Consider the following 21,967-nt stretch of genomic DNA (forward strand, 5'->3'; position numbering starts at 1 on the left):
GACTTTGCTTTGAAAACAATCTCCAGAGCAGCACTAAGTAATTAGATGTCCAGTGCCCCAAGCTAATGGCTGTTACTACCTCTTGGGGGTGGTCATCTAGTATGAGTTAAAGAACTTTTATAAACATGTTAATCTAGTTCACCCCAATCCCGGTGGTGAGATTTTGAAGTGGAGGGCTTTGTTAAAGCTTTGGGAGATTCCTGAAGAATGGACTTTGCTTGCTTTTATGTCTGAATAGAAGACATGTCCTGTACAGATGTAGCACTCTGTCAAAAGGTAGCAGCTACTACTTTAATGCTGCCCCGTAATGTGAGTCGAATTGAATTAGCTTTTTTTTAGAGCAGCGGTTCTCAATCCATGCCTGCAGGCCACGTGCAGCCAAATCAGCACACAACTGCAGCCCAAGTGACATCCTCAGGGCCATACAGGTAGTAGTGTGTGGATGTGGCCCACAACACAGAGAGCTGTATATGCGACCCACAGTGGTAAACAGATTGAGAACCACTGCTTTAGTTACTGTGCCAAATTTAGCTCAGCTATATTAACCTGGTAACCAGTTGCCACTTATCCATTAAGACAAAGCCTGGGTTTATAACAACTTTGGATTAAAAGGGAGGAAAATATAATCAAAACACAAACACAAAGTCTGGCCCTGCAGCAGTATTCATTCCAATTCAGAGGCTGCTGCTGTGCAGTTCAGCAATGCAGGGGAGAAAGGACAATTTATGGTGCAAGTTATTTTAAGAAGAGTGATCATAACTCCTCTCTCTTTCAGGTTGAGGTACAATAGTTACAGCTTTACCTTAGTCACTTTGAATCAGTTTTGGCTGGTAAGAGGACTTGATTAAATAGCGCATAGGAATCCTAAAGTCATTAATACTAAAATGAGTTAATTTAATACTGATGAAAGGTGCCCATTAGCCACCAGTAGATTTTTAAGTTTACATTAGCAGGGCAGGGAGAACATGGTAGTTAAGCTACTTTTAGCATCTCCTTAATTCTGTCAGAGAGGTCCCCTTCAGATCAAAGAAGAATGGTTGTGGAACCTAACACTTAGTGGCTCCCAAGTTTGCAAGTTGAAATATAAACAGTTGTACACTAATAACGGATTCTACTACTTATCACTGCAAGTCTGTTGTTCCACAGACAGAAAGGGGAAATATTTTCTTGGAGGAGTTTGGAAGCTATACAGACTGACCATGCGAGTTCACATTAAGGCTGTACAGAGTTAGGTTCCAGCCCAACCCATCTTCCCTTTTCTCTTGAATAAGAGTTTGACTTTGGAGACAGTCATGAGATCCATTAATTAGTAGCTCAAAATACTATAGTATTCTTACAAGTATTTTTGTTCTGTAGACCAGCTGTACAAAAGAGATGACCCAGACAAAGTGCAGAACATGTAAGTTACACTTGCATACGCAAAAAGGTGTATCCAGAGAACTGCACCTACAGAGCATCTTTAAGTCGCAAAAGTCAGTTTTAACCTTTCTAATGGGGCATTCACACAACAGCTTTAATATTTGACAAACTGTATATAAGGCACTATCAATAGTAAAAAATAAACTGCAATGTAGGATTATATACATTAATACTTGAAGACATCCACAGCAAACTTAGTACTGGTTAAGTGCCATTCACAGAGATTAGGAACAAAACTTTATTCATATACAGCCACTGTGTACATATAGATCATAGAATTACTGAATTGGTATTTTTGGTAGCATCACATCCAGAAGATGGAAACAAGCTTTAGTCTGATCAAGGACCAGACTAAAATTACTCAGGGGGAGTTGTCAAGTTCAGATGTAATGCTAATTAAAAATTAACTGTTTCTTAAACAAATGTAATTTTCAAGAAGCTATTTGACAAAACCATTCAGATGTAAGAGGAGACAGTTTCTCCCCCCCTCCCCACCACTTTCCCATATTTAAAATTGCTGATATCCAGCATTACTGTGTTTCTTGTGGCTTACAAAATAAGTCACAAGCACTAGAGCAACTAATCCTCCCAAAGCTGCTCCCACTGTTATGGGCACAATGAAGTTGTCCACATCTGGGCTGCAGTCTTCAGCTAGATGGAAAGAGGGCAAGTTTCAAAAGAAAGCCAGTTGAATAGAAATGTTAAACACTGCAACCTCTCCCTAACGGTTTACATAGCTTCCCATCCAGCATTAGAGCTCTCCTTCAACCAGACCCTGTTTATAAATAAAGATGATTGCAATGCTTCCCCTCCCCATTTTTAAGACGAACATGAAGTTTCTGGAATCCATTTTGTGTATGATGAAATTACACAATATATTATTCCAACACACCCAGTCTTGGACTTTTTACCACTGGTCAGAATATTAGGGCGGACCTTTCACAGTTAAATAGAAAGAAAGCAGTGATGTTGAAAACTGTTACTTTGCATCTGAGTGTAGTTCAGTTAAAGATGTGAATAACCTACTTTTCTTTATTAAAGCTATTTAAGAGTAAAATGCTTGGGAACAAAAGCTGAGGACTACAAATACAGTCACCTGAGTTTTAGCACTGCAAGATGAGCAAGTTCATTACAAGATGCAAATTTAGTAATTTGCAATTTTACCACCACGGTCTCATCCTTGAAGATATTTTTCAGAGGATGCTTAAGCTCCATTTAAGTTTAGACTTAGGCTGAGTGTCTCTTGGAGGAACCTAACTTTCTAGATAGTTTTGAAGAAGTTGTGTAAAGCTTCACTGAGCTCAGATTGAGTTTAAGATGCATGTGCTGGCATTGTAGACTGAAGTCAAAAACCGTTGAGACTTCAATCACAGCATGGACTTTGACTAATGAAGCCTGAAAGGAAAGGCAGTGAGATTTTACTGATTGATTGACCCCAAGCCAATAGCCAGGAGTCAAAAGAGAATCTGATTTTACTCATCCTCCTCCCTTGTCAGACTATCACCAATACAATTGTGTACACTAGATGTGTGGTCCCTCTGCCAAATCAGGGGTAGGCAAATGAAGATTCATTTTAGTATTTACTCTTGAAACAGGGGACATATGCTACAGCATCATTATTCATGCATGGTGTGACATCTTGGCTAAAGCACTGAATCTGTAAGGAGACAAGACCGTGGTTCTACAGTGCAGAGTACATCATCTGCATACCCAGCATTTTCCCATTAGTTGGACATATAGCTGTTTGTTTGGTCAAAAAGCTCTTATGGAGACTTAGGACAAGCAGCACAGGTGATCATTCTAATCATAAGCAATAGAGAAAGCACATTTACCTCAAGTATTGTGCTTTTGATTAACTACAGAAAACATTAAGAGAAAAGTCTCCCCTGTTCAGAATGAATTTTATGCCTGCTCTATGGATTTCTGAAGGACAGATTTATGCAATACGAGCGTTGCATGCCACCACTTCTAGACCACCTGGAGTATCCAACAATGAGGAAACCTATAGATGTAATTTTACAATCTTATTGAGGCCGGAGACTGAACTAGCAGAATCAGCAACAGATAGCATTTTTCCTGCAGCTTTCCAGGAAAGCTTATCCCCTCTCCTATGAGCAGGACTTAGATGGATCCTAGCATACAGGAAGAGCTCTTACCAAGCAAGCAAAATTTTCAGAGAAAGAAGTCCCTACAGCTTCTCCACTTCTGGTGATTGAAGTTAACCCCAGGTAAATTTAGGCTTGCTAAAGAGAAGCCACTCCCAAAGCGAAGAATTGTAAGAGACACTGACCTATTTGCTGCTTTAGTTATAGCCAAGACTAATACTTCAATCAGTTTAAGTTTGACTAGTGAAATTAGATTTTGTAAGTCTACTTGGTTAGGGAGGTGTTCTACAGTTCACTACAAGTTTAAAGTAGGATAGCCAAGCTTCTAACGAAAGTGATTTAATATCTAGACTAGTGGTTAGAAAAAGACTACAGTCTATAAGCAGACAGTCCCTCCTAGCATGTTACAGAAAGATGCAGAGAGAACTAAGCAACAGAAGAGAAGATTAAGGAAGGTGGTCCTACAGTTAGGTTGGATAATCTGATCTAAAGTAAGAATCGATTTTAGTCAAGAAGTCTATTTTTAAGTGATCACTACAGTTCAAGAAATCATTGCTTTAATTAAAAAAAGTTACCAAGGTTCCTTAAGAAATAGAAGAATCTTTATTGTTTAAAGCAATATGTAGAGTAAACTGACAAGCAAGTCCCTATGGAGAAATACAATACAGAGAACTAGTGGTTTAAACAGTTTAAGCAGACACATGAAACTTAGATGTTTACATGAGCCAGTTACCGGCACACCAGATCTGGTATTATTTTCATCAGAGCCAATTTCTTGAACAAATCCACTGGTTTTCCCTAAATAACATTTCTACACCTTCAACGAGAAGGTGAGAGTTTAGTCTGAAATTCAGGAATAGAGTTGGCATATAGAAACCTGGGAGATTTAAGACATCAGATGGACAAAGAAAATAGTTGTGATAAATGCTAGTTAAAAAGTACATAACTGGCACATGTAAACACCAACAATCACTGGAGTTCTACAAAAAGACTTTCTATAAGAACTGTTGCAATTAAAGATATTTTAATACAATTTATGTTTTTGGAGAAATTCTCAAATTAAAAATTTAAGTTTGAAGCTAGTTCCTCCATTTACATTTTTATTTATTTATTTTTAAGAGGTTTTGATATTAGACTAAGGCCTGAGTTCTGCTTGCAACAAGCATTAATAAGAGTTATTCAACCATTCTTGCTCTTTTAGTCAGAGTCCTAAATATACATTAGTCACTATGAAATCTGTTACTGAAAACCAAATTAGTATTACCGATTGTTTTTAGAGAGCATCACCAAACATGCCACAAGCAGCTCTGTATACCCCTAATAAGCATCTATTACCATGACAATTCCAAGCCAAAATTAAGAAAAATGAACCAACTTTCCCTGTTAAACTCAGTTTGTCCTATGTTCATTAATATGACCAATCCCTGTCTATAACACAAAACTCATTCCTTTTAGGAAAGGCCACCTTTTTTAGGCAGTGCACTCTGAATTACACCACACTGATTAGGAGACCAGAGAAACTTAAAGATATACAGTGAGGGTTAGTCTCTATATAGCTGCAGTTTAAGGAACAGTCCAATTGCATTACACTTTGTTTTGTTTTAAGCAGAGGACCTACTCCAAACAGCAAGGAGAAAGGTGCAGTGTGTCAGCCTCAGACTTATGCTTTACTTTTGCATTCTTCACAGCATTAGTAACTCCTACACACATGCACAATATTACATCTCTGCACAGCACACAATTAAGCACAAAGTACATGAATCAGCAGATGAAATGCCATCATGGGACAGTTACAATGCAAGTTTTGATTAGCAAAGAATGATTTAATATGGAGATTTAAAAACAGCTGAAGTTGTGACAACTGATTTTGGATTATTAAACCGAGAGCTTCTTTAACACACATCACTCAAAGGAAGTGAGCAAGACAGACTTTCTGTGCAAGATATGATACAAAGTTAAGTGCCCTTTAAATTCTAGAAATACTTAAGGTTCTTATTCCCTTTTTAAAACTGGTGCCAGCAGGAATACTGTAGTACTTTAGTAGAACTGTCTGTTTTGGTATCTACGGGGATGCCAGGGTGTAACAGGCACTAGGTTTCTGGTCGTTTGTGCACAACAGTTCTCTAAAGCATTTAGAAACTGGGCTTTAACTCCCAGATATGCCAATTGAAGTTTTTAAGTTTACATATCTAAATGAATGGGTTAACTATAAGAATGGCTACTGAAGCTACCAAAATAAGAGGGAGCTATTGCAGCTCTTGTTGGAATTAAGTGGGTTACTACTGTCACTTCAACGTAAACTTGCTTGAAAAACCATTAGTATGGCATTTAGTACTATGAGCCAGAAAAGAGATACTAGGCACTCTCAAGTCCCTGGCAAGCATTCCAGGTTTAATATACAGTTAAAGGCAGCCAGGTTACCCTGCAATTGTGACAGTAACTAAGGAATGCAGGTGAGACACGTACAAGTTTAATGCAATTTTACAAGTTGCCCAATGCATCATAATAGTGCCCTAATTTAGACTGTTCCCTTTTCAGACTGTTAATATTTGTAACATGCAGACATGAATCCCAAGTAATTGTTTGCAGGTAATATCTTTACCTAATAATTTGCCAAATAAGGCTTATTTGCTACTTTGAGTACAGCTACAAAACCCCATGTTTTTCTTAGTCCAGGAAGTAGAGTTACATTCCCATTGTTTTATCTGACCAAACACCAAAAGAGACAAAGCACCCACAGTCTCCAGCCCTAATTAGATGATGCAAATGTTTACTTGAAGTGGTTTGTTTGCATTTGGGAACTTGCACTTGCTTCATTAAAGTGAAACTGGAACAGTGATCACATTCAGATTTACAAGGTTTGATATCCAGCATAGGTTTTTCTTCTGCCAATTATGTAAGCGATCACTATAATGACAATCAAGCCCGCAAGAGCAGCACCAACTATAATTGGTATTAGAATGGTGTCATCATCCAGCGAACACTCCTGGGCTGTAGATGAGAAAAAGGTTGTGACAAGGAATAAATAAAGAAACAGCATGCTATTGTACCTCTCTTGGGAAACAAAAATATTTTCCCTAACACGAAGGCTCAAAGTTACAAGCAAGTATTTATCATACCTGTATAGTTTAGTGAGAAAACTGTACAGATTCATAGGTAGTTTCCCTAAGTGCTAGTTTATAGTTAGATTGGGGCATTTTTGCTGGATACAGTAGCTTATTTACTAAAATGATAAAGTTTAAGAGGCATTAGAGAAGGCATTATAGAGGAGAAGTTTTTATGTCAACTAATAAACTTGAATTGCAGTATCACAATTCTATTGGAGATTTAAATACAAAGCTAGAAAAAGCCTGGTTAGCGTAAGTGTGTACACAGATATTTTAAATGAGTTCAAAAGCAACGTGGTTTCAGTATTGAAAAGCCAGCTGAAGTGGTCATAAGTTAACATGTGGATGAAGAAGTGGCTGTAACAGGGAGCGCCAACTGCAATCAGAACTCATTTAGTAGCATTTAAGGAATTCAACATTAACATAAGAATGTTGAAACTGGGTCAGACCAAAGGTCCACCTAGCCCAGTGTCCTGTCTTCCAACAGTGGCCAATGCCAGGTGCCCCAGAGGGAATGAACACAACAGGTAATCGAGTGATCCAGCCCCTGTCACCCATTCCCAGCTTCTGGCAAACAGATGCTAGGGACACCATCCCTGCCCATCCTGGCTAATAGCCATTGATGGACCTATCCTCCCTGAATTTATCTAGTTATTTTTTTTAACCCCGTTATGGTCTTGGCCTTCACAACACCCTCTGTCAAAGAGTTCAACAGGTTGACTGCACTGTGTGAAGAAATACTTCCTTGTGTGTGTTTTAAACCTGCTGCCTATTAATTTTGTTTGGTGACCCCTAGTTCTTGTGTTATGAGAAGAAGAAGAAGAAGAAGTAAACACCACTTATTTGCTTTCTCCATACCAGTCATGATTTTATAGACCTCCATCATATTCCCCCCCCCCCCCAACCTCCTCAGTCTTATTAATCTCCTCCTACAGAAGCTGTTCCATACCCCTAGTCATTTGCTGCTCTTTCCTGAACCTTTTCCAATTCCAATATCTATCTATCTATATTACTATGATAAGTCTTTCAGTATACTTTTAAAATTGGATTTTTTTTTTTTAAAGGCACACTTCCACCTCCCATCCTAACTTACATATTTTATCAGTCTACAAACTGATCTAAACCCAAAAGTGGGCTGCAAGCACTACTGTAACATATACCTAGTTTTCAAGTACTATTTACAGAATTATGCAGAAGCCCATTTGGCCTTCCACAATGAGAACTAGAACTGTTTATACTGCATCTCTTCAGAATTAGTGAGGAGACAGATTAGGTCTTCCCATACCCCTGGCCAATGCAAGGTTGTACTTTGCAGTAAGAACTTTTTCCAGTTTTTTGGACCCCTATCACTTGAATAATCCTTTCCCCCTCCAGTCTGATAAGAAAGAGCTTGGATTACATTCAGCAGAAATGCTCTTTTTCCAAGCTTCATCCCATTATTTCTTGCAGCACTCTGGGCAGTCTCCCTCACTACCAGCATTTGCAGATTTCAGTAAGTCAACAGTGGTTCTCTATGGCTGTGAGGGGAGGGGGAGATTGCCATAAAGTCAATGTCTTTAGGCCCTTTTGTATAAACCTACGGGGCTGTTGCCAGTTCGTGGTATGATTTATTTATTTATTTATTTTAAAAGGGAGGTTTCTCCAGGACAAAACATTGATAAAAGCAAGGTGTTCATATCAACCAGGATAGAAGGCTGGTGCCATTTCCCAAATGGAAATTTTAGAGAGTCATTTTAGCCTAAGCAAAAATAAAGTACTGGCCAATGGATTAGATATGCTAGTATCTATAAAGCTTTTATCTACTCCTATGTTGTGAACCTTGTTAGAGCACCCTACAAGTCTGCTTGATTTGGGTTTATTCTTACCTTTAGAATACTTGTTGTCTTGTACTTTGAATGGCTGAATCCTCAGATCAAAAGTATGTATTTGAAGATCTTCAGTCACCAAAACAGTCTGCTCTTTTTGGCACATGTAGGAACTGCCCAGGAAGGTGTCCCAGATGCTGAGGTTGTTGTTTCCAGCATTTAAAGGTTCTTAAAAAAAGAAAATATTCTAATACGGACATTTGTCGATGAGTTTTCTATGGACTAAAAAGTCTATTTATCGAGAGTGCCTTGTTCAAAGGGTGTACTACCAAGATCATAAGCCTATTCAGCTGAAAGGTTCTGAGTCTATTGCTCAGCATTATTTCCTCTGAAATGTGGTTATGTAGCACTTTAAAGGAGAGTAACAAGTTTGTGGACTACAGGAAGTCCGGTTCAGTACAGAAGAGGGGTGGATAATTAAAGCTGGTACAGTTTCAGAAGATTTAAGTCACTAGTCTACTCATACATGCCCCTGCAGTTCATCACTGCAACAGTATAAACTGTTTACACGTCTAAACTTTGTCTGAGGCCTCTTATTATAGAGATTATTGCCAACATATTAGTAGGCCAGCATGATCCACTTAACAAAAAACAAAAGCCACCACATTTAAGAATTTTTAAATTAATAAATAAATAAATAAATAAATAAAAAACACCACACACACACACTTTGGTTTCTGAAATGCTACAGAATGAATTCTCAGTTATCAAGAAGAACGCGGAAGGAAAGATAAGTTTTCCTTCCATACAGAAGAATAGTTACCTTAGATGTGTAAGACAAAATGTCTAGAACAGTGGTTCTCAAACTTATTTCATCACAGACCCCTTTTTTGTGTCTGCAGTCCTTTATAGCTGGACCCCAGGTACATATACCGGACACCCAGCTCTGAAGGCAATGCTGCACCAGTAGCAGCACAGAAGTAAGGGTGGCAATGAGGCATTAAGTCTGCTGTGAAAAGTGATATTCACTTTTCACAGCAGACTTAGTGCCTCATTGCCATCCTTACTTCTGTGCTGCTACTGGTGGAGCCCACTCACAGTGGTCCATCTGTCTGTCCTCTCCTGCCCACGGGAGTCAGGCAGTCCGTCCATCCCTCCCCTGCAGTCCCCTTTATCCCCTACCCTGCCTCCTGGGTGTGCACAGTCCTTCTGCATGAGCCCCAGCTGCCAGCCAGAGTTGGGGGGAAGGGAGGACACCGTTTGTGCTCCCTTGAAAAATTCCTGTACCTCCTACTCCATAGCTTGAGAACTGCTGATCTGGAAGAATATGCTTAAGCCTTATAGGTTGCACCTCTTCACAAAGAATATTGCTGTGCCTATTAATGAGAACTGCTCACTTAGGGTGCTCATACTAAAGACTGTCAGCAATGTGGCTGTGTATCTCCTTTCCCAAGGAAGGATTTTTAAGAACTTTACTGCACTTCAGGAAACTTCAGAGGTAGGCAAGGATACGTGCTACACAGTTGTAACAAGGCCAAAATGGGATAAGGAAAGTAGCAAGTTAGGGCAATCTCTAAAGCAAATGTAGACAATTTGTTACTATAGCTAGTCACTGTAGATTTGACCATGGAGTATGAACTAGTATTGGTTAAAAAAATTAGTTGACAAGTATTTGCTAAATATAGACAGAATGCAGTCAACACTGAAGTGCTCTCTAAGCCAAATAGTATCTTACCAGAACCATTTATAGAGCTGATCAGCGTGATGTTCACTTCTTTCAGATAGAATCTTTGTGTGTTTGCACTTGTGTTTTTCTGTTTAAGAGAAAAAAAGCCCATTTGTGTTAAAATTGAAGGGTTTATCCCATACACACAAGTACATATATATTTAGAAGATTGCCTCTGCAGTATGTGCTTTTAAACTACAAGTGTGAAAGAGCATTTACCAACAAATGGTACACACTAGTGCGGTCCATTTAATAGAGAGCATATTTAGTGTACTGAGCATGTTACTGGAACCAGACACTCCTAGAGCACAATCCTCATTTTGCCAATAGGTAACCTTGGGCAGTCAATTAAGAGACTCAGTTGCTTCACCTGTAGAGTAAGATACCAGCCACCTATATAACTCTGTTAGAGACAATCAAGTATGTAAGAAGCTTTTAAGATACAGGCATTATGTGCCAAGTGTTTAGACACAAGAAATGAAGATTTAATTGGAAGCTTAGTGCTCAACTGTAATATGTTACTTACAACAGCAAAGGTGAAATCAATAAACGTCCTGTTGCTGTCACTCAATCGCAGAGTAGCAGATGTGTTGCCACAGCTACCAGTGACATTAGTTGTCTTCGGATTGATGTTAATCAAAACAGGCTGAAATTAAAACCAAACATTGATTAGTCAAGAGGCTTCTAGCTGTTCAAAAAAGGCATTCTGCTGCTGTCAGAAGGGAACTCCCTATTTTCCCCCTCAATGTTTAGTCTTACTCTTGACAAGACCATATCATAAAACAAGGTGAGTCTTCATGCTAGGGTAAACTGAATCATGTTCAGCCAAGCTATTTAAGTGACACTTAAGGTTAGCAGTACTGGACAAGATGAGGGGGGAAAAATCTTGCCCACTAACACTCTCCCATTCAGCTCTTTTATGGAGCTGAAGACAGATCCTTCCTTTATTTTGTGCATCAGATAATAGCACAGCTCTGGCAATCAGATGCCTTAATTTGGGCTCCCTCTGCAACCAAGCAGAGCACCTGCAGGTACCAGCCTTAAAGCTATTGAAATGCCCTGCTCAGGTTACAATATCAAGATATTCCTCAGCAAGTTACCATTTTAAAAGGTAGGTAGGCAGAGTTCTGGAGCTAGATAGTATCCCTTGATTGGTCTGATACATGTATACTAGAGGGGGACATTCATACCACTAAAGGTAATGCCAAATATTGGTTAAGTTGTGAGGCTCTAGTCATGTATCCATACTTCTGCAAACAAGAAAATATTGCCGCACTCTTCCTCTTTGCTTTTAAGATATTAAAAACAGCACCTTCTCTTGGGAGACATTCAGTTGCAGCCCCATTGTAGCCAGAAGACAGGTTTTATCGCCATCTTTAAGAGAATAGTTTCCAATGAGTGGTTTCTCCACTGGTTTAGAAGTTGTAGTTGGCAGAGGTGATGAAGCAGTAGTGATAGGTGCAGTAGTTAAGTTGGCAACAGTGGTAGGTGCAACAGTAGATTTATCAGCTTCACATGTAGAATCTGAAAAAAGTAGCGTGTGACTTCCTAGCATGAAGATACATTTTTGCTAACATTAAGCAGTTGTCCGAGGTTGTTTGTTACAGATGACACTGCTGTCATGTTTTTTGTGGAGGGAGTATTTTGGCTTTTTAAGCCCCCTACAGAGTTTTTTAGTCAAATCTTTGATGTTTTAGCATCAAGGCATGCAGTAACAGTGCAATATTGCAAACAGAACGGTCTTTCCATTAACAGTAACCGAAGAGGTAAGCTAGTTCCATTCTGCACTGGCAAAGTTAGGAGCAGCATAGCAGGTGAAGACCGTGGGCAGAGGAAGTTCTGGCCAGGCTAATGGCTCTAAAGGAAAGAAGCCTAACAAGCCTCTGAAGTGCAGTATACTTGCTTTGTGTGCTCTTTAGGAAGACTACCTGCTAGTCACTGTTGAACTGGACACCTGAGGCTCAAAATGTTTGAGTCCTGGACTAAGAGGCAGTAGGACTTCTGTTTACAGAGGTACCGTGAGACTCAGATATGATCTAGTTGTAGTGGTACAATTAGTTCAGGGATCAGAGTATTTAAAAATCCCAAGTCAGCTAGCAAAATACTCATTAGGAACTGCATTTTGACCAATGTATTATACAGACTGCCAAGTCAGTCTGCTCCACTGATCTTGTTTCAAATCAGCGGCTGGTTCAGGATATGAACAAGGATAATGGATGTTTATACTCATGTTGGTTCTCAAGAGTTTAGGCAAGATAAGCAGCAATTCCTTATAAAAATTGCAGTGATTCACTACTTTACAACATTAAAGTCACTCTGTACTGCATTCCTAAAATGGGAGTTTGGATACAGAACCATCACACACAATTTTAAGTGACTTACCATGTTTACTAACAGTGCCATTTTGAACAAAAGCCTGCAGAATGACATCCCAGAAGAACAGAGACACATTTGCCACTTCAATAGAGTCAAGGTGATGGCATTTGTAGACAGTATTCAGTTGGACTGGATGCATAGTGTCATTTACAACAATCGTAATTGGTCCTATGAGCAAGAATACAGATTACTCTTCATGTGTTTTAGACAGAAAAAAAGGAAGTTTACAATCAATACAAGGAGCAGGATTCCTGTAAGTTTAGTCACTTTAACACCGCTGCTACACATTTCCCCCCCCCCTCGCCCCTTCACATAGCCATTAAGTATTGTAGAGTGGTACTATAGCTTACAAAGCTAACTAAGCACATCTCGGAAAAGGAACTGCTCCTCCCAGCAGGATGCTGCCTTTTCAAATTCCTAAGGTACAGGAAAGGGGTCCAAAGTTAGTGCTTTGCAACCAGCTGTCCAAGATGCACTCTCATGTTTAGTAAAGTGTTGTACATTGTAACAATTTGTATCATAACACTAGTGTTCTTGGAGACTGGCCAATGCACATGAAAGTCAGCAAGAACAACAAACAAACAACCCTTTCCCCATCCATATTGAGGGAGAGTCTAGTAGATTACTGCAAACATTAACTAGAATCTACAATACATTCATAAAAACACATAGGACGCTCTTATTGGTCTGCACCACTTGTAAGAAAGGGATGGGGCAGAGGAATGAGTAGCTATAAAAACCAATTAGAGGGATGGTATATTGCAATAATCATCATCATTTATCTTTAATGTAGTCATTGCTCAGCCACACAAGATAAAATCCCCCGTATTACCTTTTGTTTTAGCATCTTTAAAGACTGCATCATTGGTGTTGTAGGTAAATGAGATGATGTTTCCCTGATAAGTTTCGTTAGTCTTAGTAAAGTTGATACTCCAAGAGTGACCTGCTCCAAATTGTATTGCTAGTAATGGGGCATGTGTGTTATTGCCACAGGTGCTTCCGTCATGCGTTACATTAGTAGATGGCTTTAAGGTTACATTTTTCTAGAAGAAAAAAGTAGCTTAATTCAGACAGACATTCTCCTCATGCTGGAGTATTCCCTGAAAAGTTTCATAATCTTGAAGTGGAAGCTTCCATATAACAATTCCTAATGTAAACAAAGAAATAGGAACAGAGAACTGAACTCATAGAAGGGTTAAGAAAGTTACTCCATTATACACACTGTTCTAGAGTTTACCACCATCTGAATTCGAAAAGTGCTGTGATGGATTCAGTCATGAGACAACACGAGTTGAAAGATCTAGCCAAAGGTCTTAACCTGCCGGGGGGGGGGGGGGGGGGGGAGGGAAAGAGAGGAGGGGAGGAGACACTACACCCTAGCATTTAGACAGTACTTTACAGCAGTAACTTCAAAGGTCACTCACACTCAGGAAAACTGATATTTAGCTGAAGTAATTCAGTATGGGTAGCGAGGCCAGAACCACACTTAACAGTTATGGTTTTGAGTGAGAACCTGCTACAGGCTTGAGTAGAGCCATGAAGCATGACTAGGGCCCTACCCAAATTCACAGCCATGAAAAACATGCCACACAGACTGAAATTTGGTCTTGTGTACTTTTACCCTATACTATAGGGAGAAGACTAGCATTTCTCAAATGTGGGGTCCTGACCCAAAAAGGAGTTGCGGGGGGGGTGTCCACAAGATTTTGGGAGGTTTGTGGTATTGCCACTTACTTCTGCACTGCCTTCAGAGCTGGGTGGCTGGAGAGCGGTGTATGCTGACTGAGGTTCCCAGCTCTGCAGGCAGCAGCGCAGAATTAAGGGTGCAATACCATACCACGCCATCCTTACTTCTGTGCTGCTGCTAGTGGCGGCTCTGCCTTCAGAGCTCGGCTCCCAGACGGTAGCTGCCACTCTCCAGCTACCCAACTCTGAAGGCAGTGCAAGCAGCAGCGCAGAAGTAAGGGTAGCAGTACTGCAACTCCCCCTACAATAACCTTGCAAACCTCCCCCCCACACACACACCCCTCCCTCCTTTTTGGGTCAGGACCCCTACAATTACAACACTGAAATTTCAGATTTAAATAGCTGAAATCATGAAATTTACAATTTTTAAATTCTTATGACTGTGGAATTGACCAAAATGGACTGTGAATTTGGTAAAAAGAACAGGAGTACTTGTGGCACCTTAGAGACTAACAAATTTATTAGAGCATAAGCTTTCGTGGGCTACAACCCACTTCTTCGGATGCGCATCCGAAGAAGTGGGTTGTAGCCCACGAAAGCTTATGCTCTAATAAATTTGTTAGTCTCTAAGGTGCCACAAGTACTCCTGTTCTTTTTACGGATACAGACTAACACGGCTGCTACTCTGAAACCTGTGAATTTGGTAAGGCCCTAAGCATGACTGAGCAGTGTCATTCAGTTTTAGTAAGGGCTTGGGAATAAATTATTACCCTGATACTTAGTCCACTAGCTGGAGAAAAATCTTTAAAAAATTTGAGACAGAAAGTGGCTATGTTTTATACTTTTTACCCTTTTGGATTTCACTCCACTAATAGATCATGGCATCTCTCCCTGAAACATTCAGTGGCTATTTCTTCTCTCCTCTTCCATTTCCTTTACTATATGCTTTATCTTCCCCAAACTCACTGCTTTTTTTTTTTTTTAAATATAAAGTTGACATTCTCTTCTCACTCTCACTTATTCCCCTCATATGGGGTTTGAGAAGTGTTCCAGATAAATAGTCACTGTAACTAAACTAAGATGAAGCCAGCCCCATCCCCTCCTAAGTGTCCAGGGGCCACTTCCAGGTGAAAAGCCAATCCTCCTTCAAAACCTGTTGGAAAAAGCATGCTGTTCCTGAGCAGAATGATAGCTTCTGGCTTCATGTATCCCCAGACATTGTAATGAATTATGATCACTACCCACCTAGCTGGAATGAGAAATGATCATTCATTCTTTGTTCCCGCACCAGAGCCTCCTTGCTAGTGTGATGGCTGTAACATCTTTGCTACTCTACCATTCCTCCTGCCTATCTTCTGGATCAGCCTGCTCCAGGCCTTTTCCCAAGCTCCTGAAGAATGAAACTTGTACCTTATTTTCACTCTTGTCCACATGCTCAGAATAATAGCAGTGAAGACTTAAAGAATTACATCAATTTTGTTCTGCTGGAAAAGTGTGATCCAGTGCAACTGTTGCTTAATCGAGACTCAGGAAGACAGTTAATTTACACTTGAAAAGCGATGTTTGCAACAATAAGAACTAGAAGTTTTTAAAGAGTGGAAGATTAGAATATAGGGAGATTCAAAAGTTTCCTAATTGCCCCCAAACAAGTAGGTTAAAGCCCTTGTTTTAGTGTTAAACATGATTCACTAGAGTTTAATGAGTTATTTCAAACAAAAATATCTTAAGTTTTAATATTACCCAGTGTTAACTCAGAGTACCATGCTAAGACAGAGCAAGGAAGTCAAACTAACCTCTTGTCCAAGCTGAATAAAATGTAATATGCCAACTCAGTAACATATTACATAGTTATTTAAACAAACCCTGACTGCCCCTTTAAAAAAATGTTGAGATCAGCTATTTAAAAGAGGTAAGCTTGACTTATTCTTCAACCTTACCAGAACTAGCTACAAGGGTAATTGTTTTGAAGTTTCTCAAGACTGAACAGAGAAGTGAAATGGATAGTACATACAACAGCAGAAGTTATCACTAAATTCAGTACTTACATATTCACTACTGTTTGTTTCATATTTTATCAAGAAGCTCATCATCCATTTTGCATAGATGCACGTATTATTGGAGAGATCTTTCACATCTACTTCCACTGCATGTGACTGGAAAAAACCTGTAATACATATAGTAATTGTTTGATTACAAGACACTGATACTTCATTTTATTGTATATTTCACAAATTCATTCATTAAAACATTTTGTGATTGTAAACAGAGCAAGTTCTTCCAGGCTTTTTGCTAGAGACATGAAGAAAGTTACGTGATTTTTAATACTAGAATTAGAAATAGGATATAACTGCTGGATTTTGAAATTAAAATTGCAGAAGAGTTCTGGAGTTTTATCCAGTCCTGTTACATAAGGAATGTTTTGCACATCAGTTGTCTGATGTAGGCAAATTTAGCTCTGCAGAATTTGCATTTTACTTAAAGCAGCTAGAAAGCAAGAACAAGTTTAGAAAGTTTGAGCACCTTGGACTTGATGCATGAGCTAAGCAGCTTGTCAAAGCTTAAGAGGTTATGTCAATAACACATTTAACTAAGGTTTTAACACTGAAGTTATTTAATACTTCAAGACAGATTCCCTGAACTAGTTAGTGAGATAATGGCTGTAAGTAGTCATTATGGTCTGTTTTATCAACAATTATGACCTAAGATGACCTGCAAAGGATGAGTGTTTGTGCCTTTTTTAAATTGTGTTTTGAGTTTCTGGACTTTAACTAAAGAGCCTGGATAGCAAATTTATTTTCCCTTCTGACTCTTTATAGGTTGTCAGTGCTACAGGTGTTTAAAAGTCTAACAACTCTCACTTCCCTTTTTCACTTTCTTGATATCTGCATTATTATACTTTTACTAGCTCGCCAGCTGGCCACAGTCTTCAGAAGAGAGGTTAGAAATGCAGGTCTTGCCCAATATAAAAAGTGAGGCATTCCAGGTAGAAAGAGCACAAGCCCTGTTTTAATAGCATAGGTCACCTTATGGTTCCTTTCCACAAAACCCTGAGGATTTTTTTGACTACATTATTCTCAAAGGCATTTTGAGATGCACTGTTAAAAAAAAAACCAAAAAAACCAAACACAAACCTAACAGTGGGAACTGGTTCAGCTTGCAAGCTCCCTACTTGCTGACAGGTAAATCAGCTTTGATGATATTGGACTACAGTTTGCCATTGTTTTCAAAATATTATCTTCTTTTTATTCAGAGGACTGTACTCAAACTGCCAGGAAAAACCTGTCTGAATCATATCCTATCATTACTGACAAGCCAGAACTGATTTATACACTTTCTATGGCAAGAGTAGTACCAAAGACCAAGTTTTGTGAAGCTTATCAAAGGAACTTTGGAACAAGTAAATTGTACTTGTTACCACTACAAATTCTTTCTACGTAGAGAGATTACACCAGGTTAGGGAGATAACACTGATCTGCATTTGGATCCAAGGTTATAGTACAGTGTGTGATTAAGATTCCAGTTTGGTTTATCCAAAAGGATAAGAGTTTTGAGAAATTTTAGTCCAAGGACTGCAATGAATAAGCCAGCCTGCCTATGCAGTGATGCATGGTAATTTGTTAGTGACACTTCAGTGTTCAGAAAAGCCAGTCAAAAAACACTCTCGCCAAGAAAAGAATGTTAGTACTTAAGGGTTTATTGTTTTGGTATACAACCATCTTCCCTCTCCCTGCCACCACCACCTTTAAAAAAAAAAGTTAGTAAAGTACAAGGTTTCAAAACAACCCTCATTAGAGCGGACGTAAGCAGTGACTGAGCTGTAAGGAGTTGCAAAACCTTGTCTTTTAAGTAAGTCTCCAAGCTTCCTTGCTAGACCTTGTATGTACTAGTCAGCCCCCAGATACTCACTCCACCCATTTTCTTTAGAGAAACACCTGCTCCCACTACTGGACATGTTTTTCTTTAGCCTCTCCATAATGTCACCTCCCTTCACTATGCTCTTGCCCACACCACATGATATGCTACTAGATAGCTTTGAGTTTAGGTGATTGCAGCCATTACAGAGTCTCCAAGTGCCTCTGCATTTAATCATTACCAGAACTTGTTCAAGTTTCCAGGCTCTACCAATACAGATCGCTGAAACTCATTTGTACCCGGTCACAGAAAGTTGCACTTCGATGTGGTTTTCAGCAAGAGGGATGCTTAGTGTTACTAGATGAAAGCGTCACCACCATTTCCCGCTCTATATAAGTAAGCAGGACGTTTTGACAGCAGTCTTATAGCAAGATGTTAGTAAAAAAGTTGTCGCATGGAAATCAAGCCAAGAGGTACAAACGTAAGAGTAGCAGTTATATACAACTCCATAATCTTCATGTTGTCACCATCAGAGATTACATCACAGCGTTGTTATTCAAGTCCACAGCATAATTTGTTAAAAAGAAAAATGTTCATGATAAATATTTGATGAGCCACAGAGCACAACACATGCTAGCTCTGTAATTACTATCTTCATACTGTCTTGAAAAACAGCATGGATTGGGCAAGAGACTCATAGCAAGGACTCAGTTCTATTTCGTGCTACTGACTTGCTCCAGTAAGTTTCTTTGCCTCTATGCCTCATTCCCATTTTACAGATGAAGAAAGCCACTTATGCACCTTCATAAAAGGCTAAGATGTTTGGATAAAGGTGCAACTGAAGTGAAAAATTATCTTTTTGCCTTGCAGCTGGACTATTCCAATAAGAGAGCAGAATGGAAGCAGAATTTAGAGCAACATCCTCTACTTATTGGAAAGATCAGTCTTTTTAGAGGTTATTTAGTGATTATGAAGGATGCCTGAACGTAGGGTGATCCCTACTCAAAAGGGTAAGTTGGATACCCAATACTCAAGCCAATGTTCTCTAACTCACTCATCACGACCTACAGAAATAAATTGGAAAACAATGCTTGCTTTGCCAGAAGAACGAGAAAAGTTTTTTGTTCTGATGTGGTGGTGGATGCAGCAGAAACTAGGGTTACCATATGTCTGGGGTTTCCAGACATAACCTCTTTTTTGAGCCCGCTTTTTCTCTCCGGGGTTTTCAAACATGAAGGGGGAGAGGAGAGGAGGAGGACGGGTTTGCAGAGCAGAACAAGCTGCAGCCCAGAAAGAATGCCAACTGGTCTCTCTCCTGCATCTGATTGGTCCATTCCTCTGCAAACCACAGCTGCTGGATCCCACCCATCCAGCTCCCCCCACCCCCCAGTCCTGGGGGAGTGGTCCCCAAAGGGCTTCAGCTGCCCTGCCAACATGACAGGGAGTAACACTGTCCCCCACCTCCAGTGAGTATCCCCCAGCTTCCCCCCCCCCCCCCCCCCCCAACCTGGGTCCTCTTTTTGGGAACCCGAAATATGGTAACCCTAGCAGTAGCAAGTGGAGGAACTTTACGCTACAAAACTTTTGCTGGAATAGCTACGTCAGTAAGGGGTATGATGAAGTGCGATCTGTGACTGATATAGTTGTTCCAGCAAAAGTTGGTCGTATAGCTCAGGCTCCTCTGATCCAAAAGAGGGAAGCTACTTTGAGAAAGGGGCTTCATATGCTGAGCTGTCTGGTGGAGACCATACATCACTCTCACTTTGGATTAAGTCACCCAAAGTGAAAGGCTAGTGCACCAAAAGCACTACATGAAGAATCACATGCATCTAGTAAGGTGTGGGGAAAGATGCCACTTAACTTTAACAAGCAGAGTACTACTCCAGCATAGCCTGTACAGTTTTGATTTCTGCTTGGCAGCTTATTTGGACTTGCAAAACTGTAGAGACAGGTTTGGCTACAAGAAAGAACATGTTTTAGAGGCGGCAGCTCTTGTCCAGGTACTTATGGTTACAGACAGTTTTAGACTGCTCTTCTGGAATACCCAGTACTTTAAGTAGAAAGCAAGATTAATGCAACAGTCCAGAAAGTCGTCAAAATGCATATTTTGTTAGTCCAAATAAATTTTGAGATATACAAGACAAAAAGACAGCTACTTCTCCCATATCCCTTTCCATGCTATTCTCCTATCCCTGTGGGGAGGACAAGGCCAGCAACTACAATATCTTCATTATAGTCAGAAGATTAACCTGATAGCACAATTCAGTAAAGATATCAATACACTGTGCCTAGAAACAGCATTGACAAGTTCCGAGTGCAACTAGCTAGAAGAGATCAAATTCGTGGTCATTTTAATTTTGCAGAGGACAGCACATCTGGAATATACAGAGTTGGAACTGGTAGGCCCATGACTGTCCTCCCTACATCAAGGTACACACTTCTATCTAAAGCAGTAGCAAAAAACAAAAAACAAACAAAAATTAGCCTGAGTTTGTGGTGTGGGAAAAACCAGGTCTTATATTATGGAGTCAAAACTGAAATGCCACATTATTAAACAAAGAAAGAGAAGCAGTTAGGTAGACTAGGGAGGATTAAAGAAGCATTTCACAGACATGATGGGGCTTTGTCTACACTGGACTTTCGGCAGTAAAATGTTGGCTGTTCAGGGGGTGTGGAAACCCCACACCACCACCCCAAACAACAAAAGTTTTACCAGCAAAAAGCACTGGTGTGAAGTGCGCTTTGTCTGCGGGAGCTCTACTGCTGACAAAGCTACTGGGTCTCGTTGGGGTGACATTTTTTGTTGGCGGGAGAGCTCTCTCCTGCCGACAAAGAGCAGCTACACTGTGCACCTTTTAGGGGCACAGTAGTGTCACTAAAAGGTGTGCAGTGTAGACATAGCCTGGGCCTGTTTAGCACAGAAGACGCAGGAAATTCAGTTATGGCCAGAACTGAAATTTGTGTTGAACCTTCTGTATTATGCTTTTGTCTGAAGCCCAGTCACCACCTCAAGGCACAGCACACTGGCCCAGTGAGACCAGAAAAGTAACACCACTTAAGCTCCCACACAAGTGGAACAAGTGCTCATCTCTCCTCCCTTTCAGTGCTACCGACCAGCACCATCCTTAAGGACCGAGCAGAGCTGGTTGAGTGTATGAACCTCTCCCCCCCCACTCCCACTGCCCTTTGCACCAGGGTCTTTACTGGTGGGGCTGCCTGCCCCGGATTAAATAAGCGCCTGGACTTCGTGCATTTGTGTGCAACCTCAGCAATGCAACTCCTGGCCGTAGAGAGAGAGGACACCCCCCGCGCTGCGCGCGCAGACCTCGCCCACTGCGCACCCCTGCCCCCCCCCAGGGATCCCCCAAATAACACTCCCTTTACCCCCCATCCACCTGACACCCCGCACAGAGCACACCCCTCCCCCAGAGGGGCCTGACCCACAAAATCCCCAGGCACCCCCCCGCGCCACAGCGCCGCCCCACCGAAACCCCATAGCCACATCCTCAGGGCGCCCCCTTCCCCTCACGGAGCCTCTCCCCGAATGCCGCAGCCCCCGGGGCAGGACCCCTCCCCAAGGGTCTCGCCCCCACCGCCCGCAGGCTGAGGCGCCAACCCCCGCCTCTCCCAGGCCCGGCGCCTCCTGGGCGCGCGGAGGCCGCCGAGCCAGGCCGGGCGCTCACCGGGGCTGCCGAGCGCGAGGAGCAGGAGGCAGCAGCAGGGCAGGCTGAGGGGCCGCGGCCAGGGGCTGCGCGTCGCCATAGTCACCAGCGCCGGGGCTCTGCGAGACGAACGGACGGGCGCAAGGAGAGCGCAAGGCCGGTCATATGACGGGGAGGTGCACTCGGCGGGCAGCCAATCACAGAGCCGGCCTCACCCCGCCGCCAATTT

The 21,967-nt window shown here is 41.0% G+C and overlaps 1 protein-coding gene across 1 annotated transcript; it reads right to left on the reverse strand.

Annotated features, from left to right (window-relative positions):
• Positions 1-4,108: 4,108 nt before the first annotated feature.
• Positions 4,109-21,868, reverse strand: LAMP2 (lysosomal associated membrane protein 2). The gene is made up of 9 exons (XM_065410408.1): positions 21,760-21,868; positions 16,270-16,388; positions 13,371-13,581; positions 12,545-12,706; positions 11,475-11,686; positions 10,689-10,808; positions 10,172-10,250; positions 8,497-8,664; positions 4,109-6,515 (listed from the first exon to the last, which is right to left on the reverse strand). The coding sequence occupies exons 1-9, from the start codon at positions 21,836-21,838 to the stop codon at positions 6,376-6,378; spliced, it is 1,290 nt and encodes a 429-aa protein (XP_065266480.1). The 5' UTR covers positions 21,839-21,868; the 3' UTR covers positions 4,109-6,375.
• Between the last annotated feature and the right edge of the window lie 99 nt (positions 21,869-21,967).

The sequence above is a fragment of the Emys orbicularis genome, chromosome 9, assembly GCF_028017835.1.
Source record: "Emys orbicularis isolate rEmyOrb1 chromosome 9, rEmyOrb1.hap1, whole genome shotgun sequence".
Taxonomy (NCBI): Eukaryota; Metazoa; Chordata; order Testudines; family Emydidae; genus Emys; species Emys orbicularis.

Coding starts and splice junctions, on each gene's coding strand:
- LAMP2 (XM_065410408.1), bottom strand. CDS start 21,838: ATGGCGACGCGCAGCCCCTGGCCGCGGCCCCTCAGCCTGCCCTGCTGC. Junction 13,582..16,269: donor AAACAAACAGTAGTGAATAT/GTAAGTACTGAA, acceptor TTTTTCTTCTAG/AAAAATGTAACCTTAAAGCC. Junction 11,687..12,544: donor TGGCACTGTTAGTAAACATG/GTAAGTCACTTA, acceptor TACTTTTTTCAG/ATTCTACATGTGAAGCTGAT.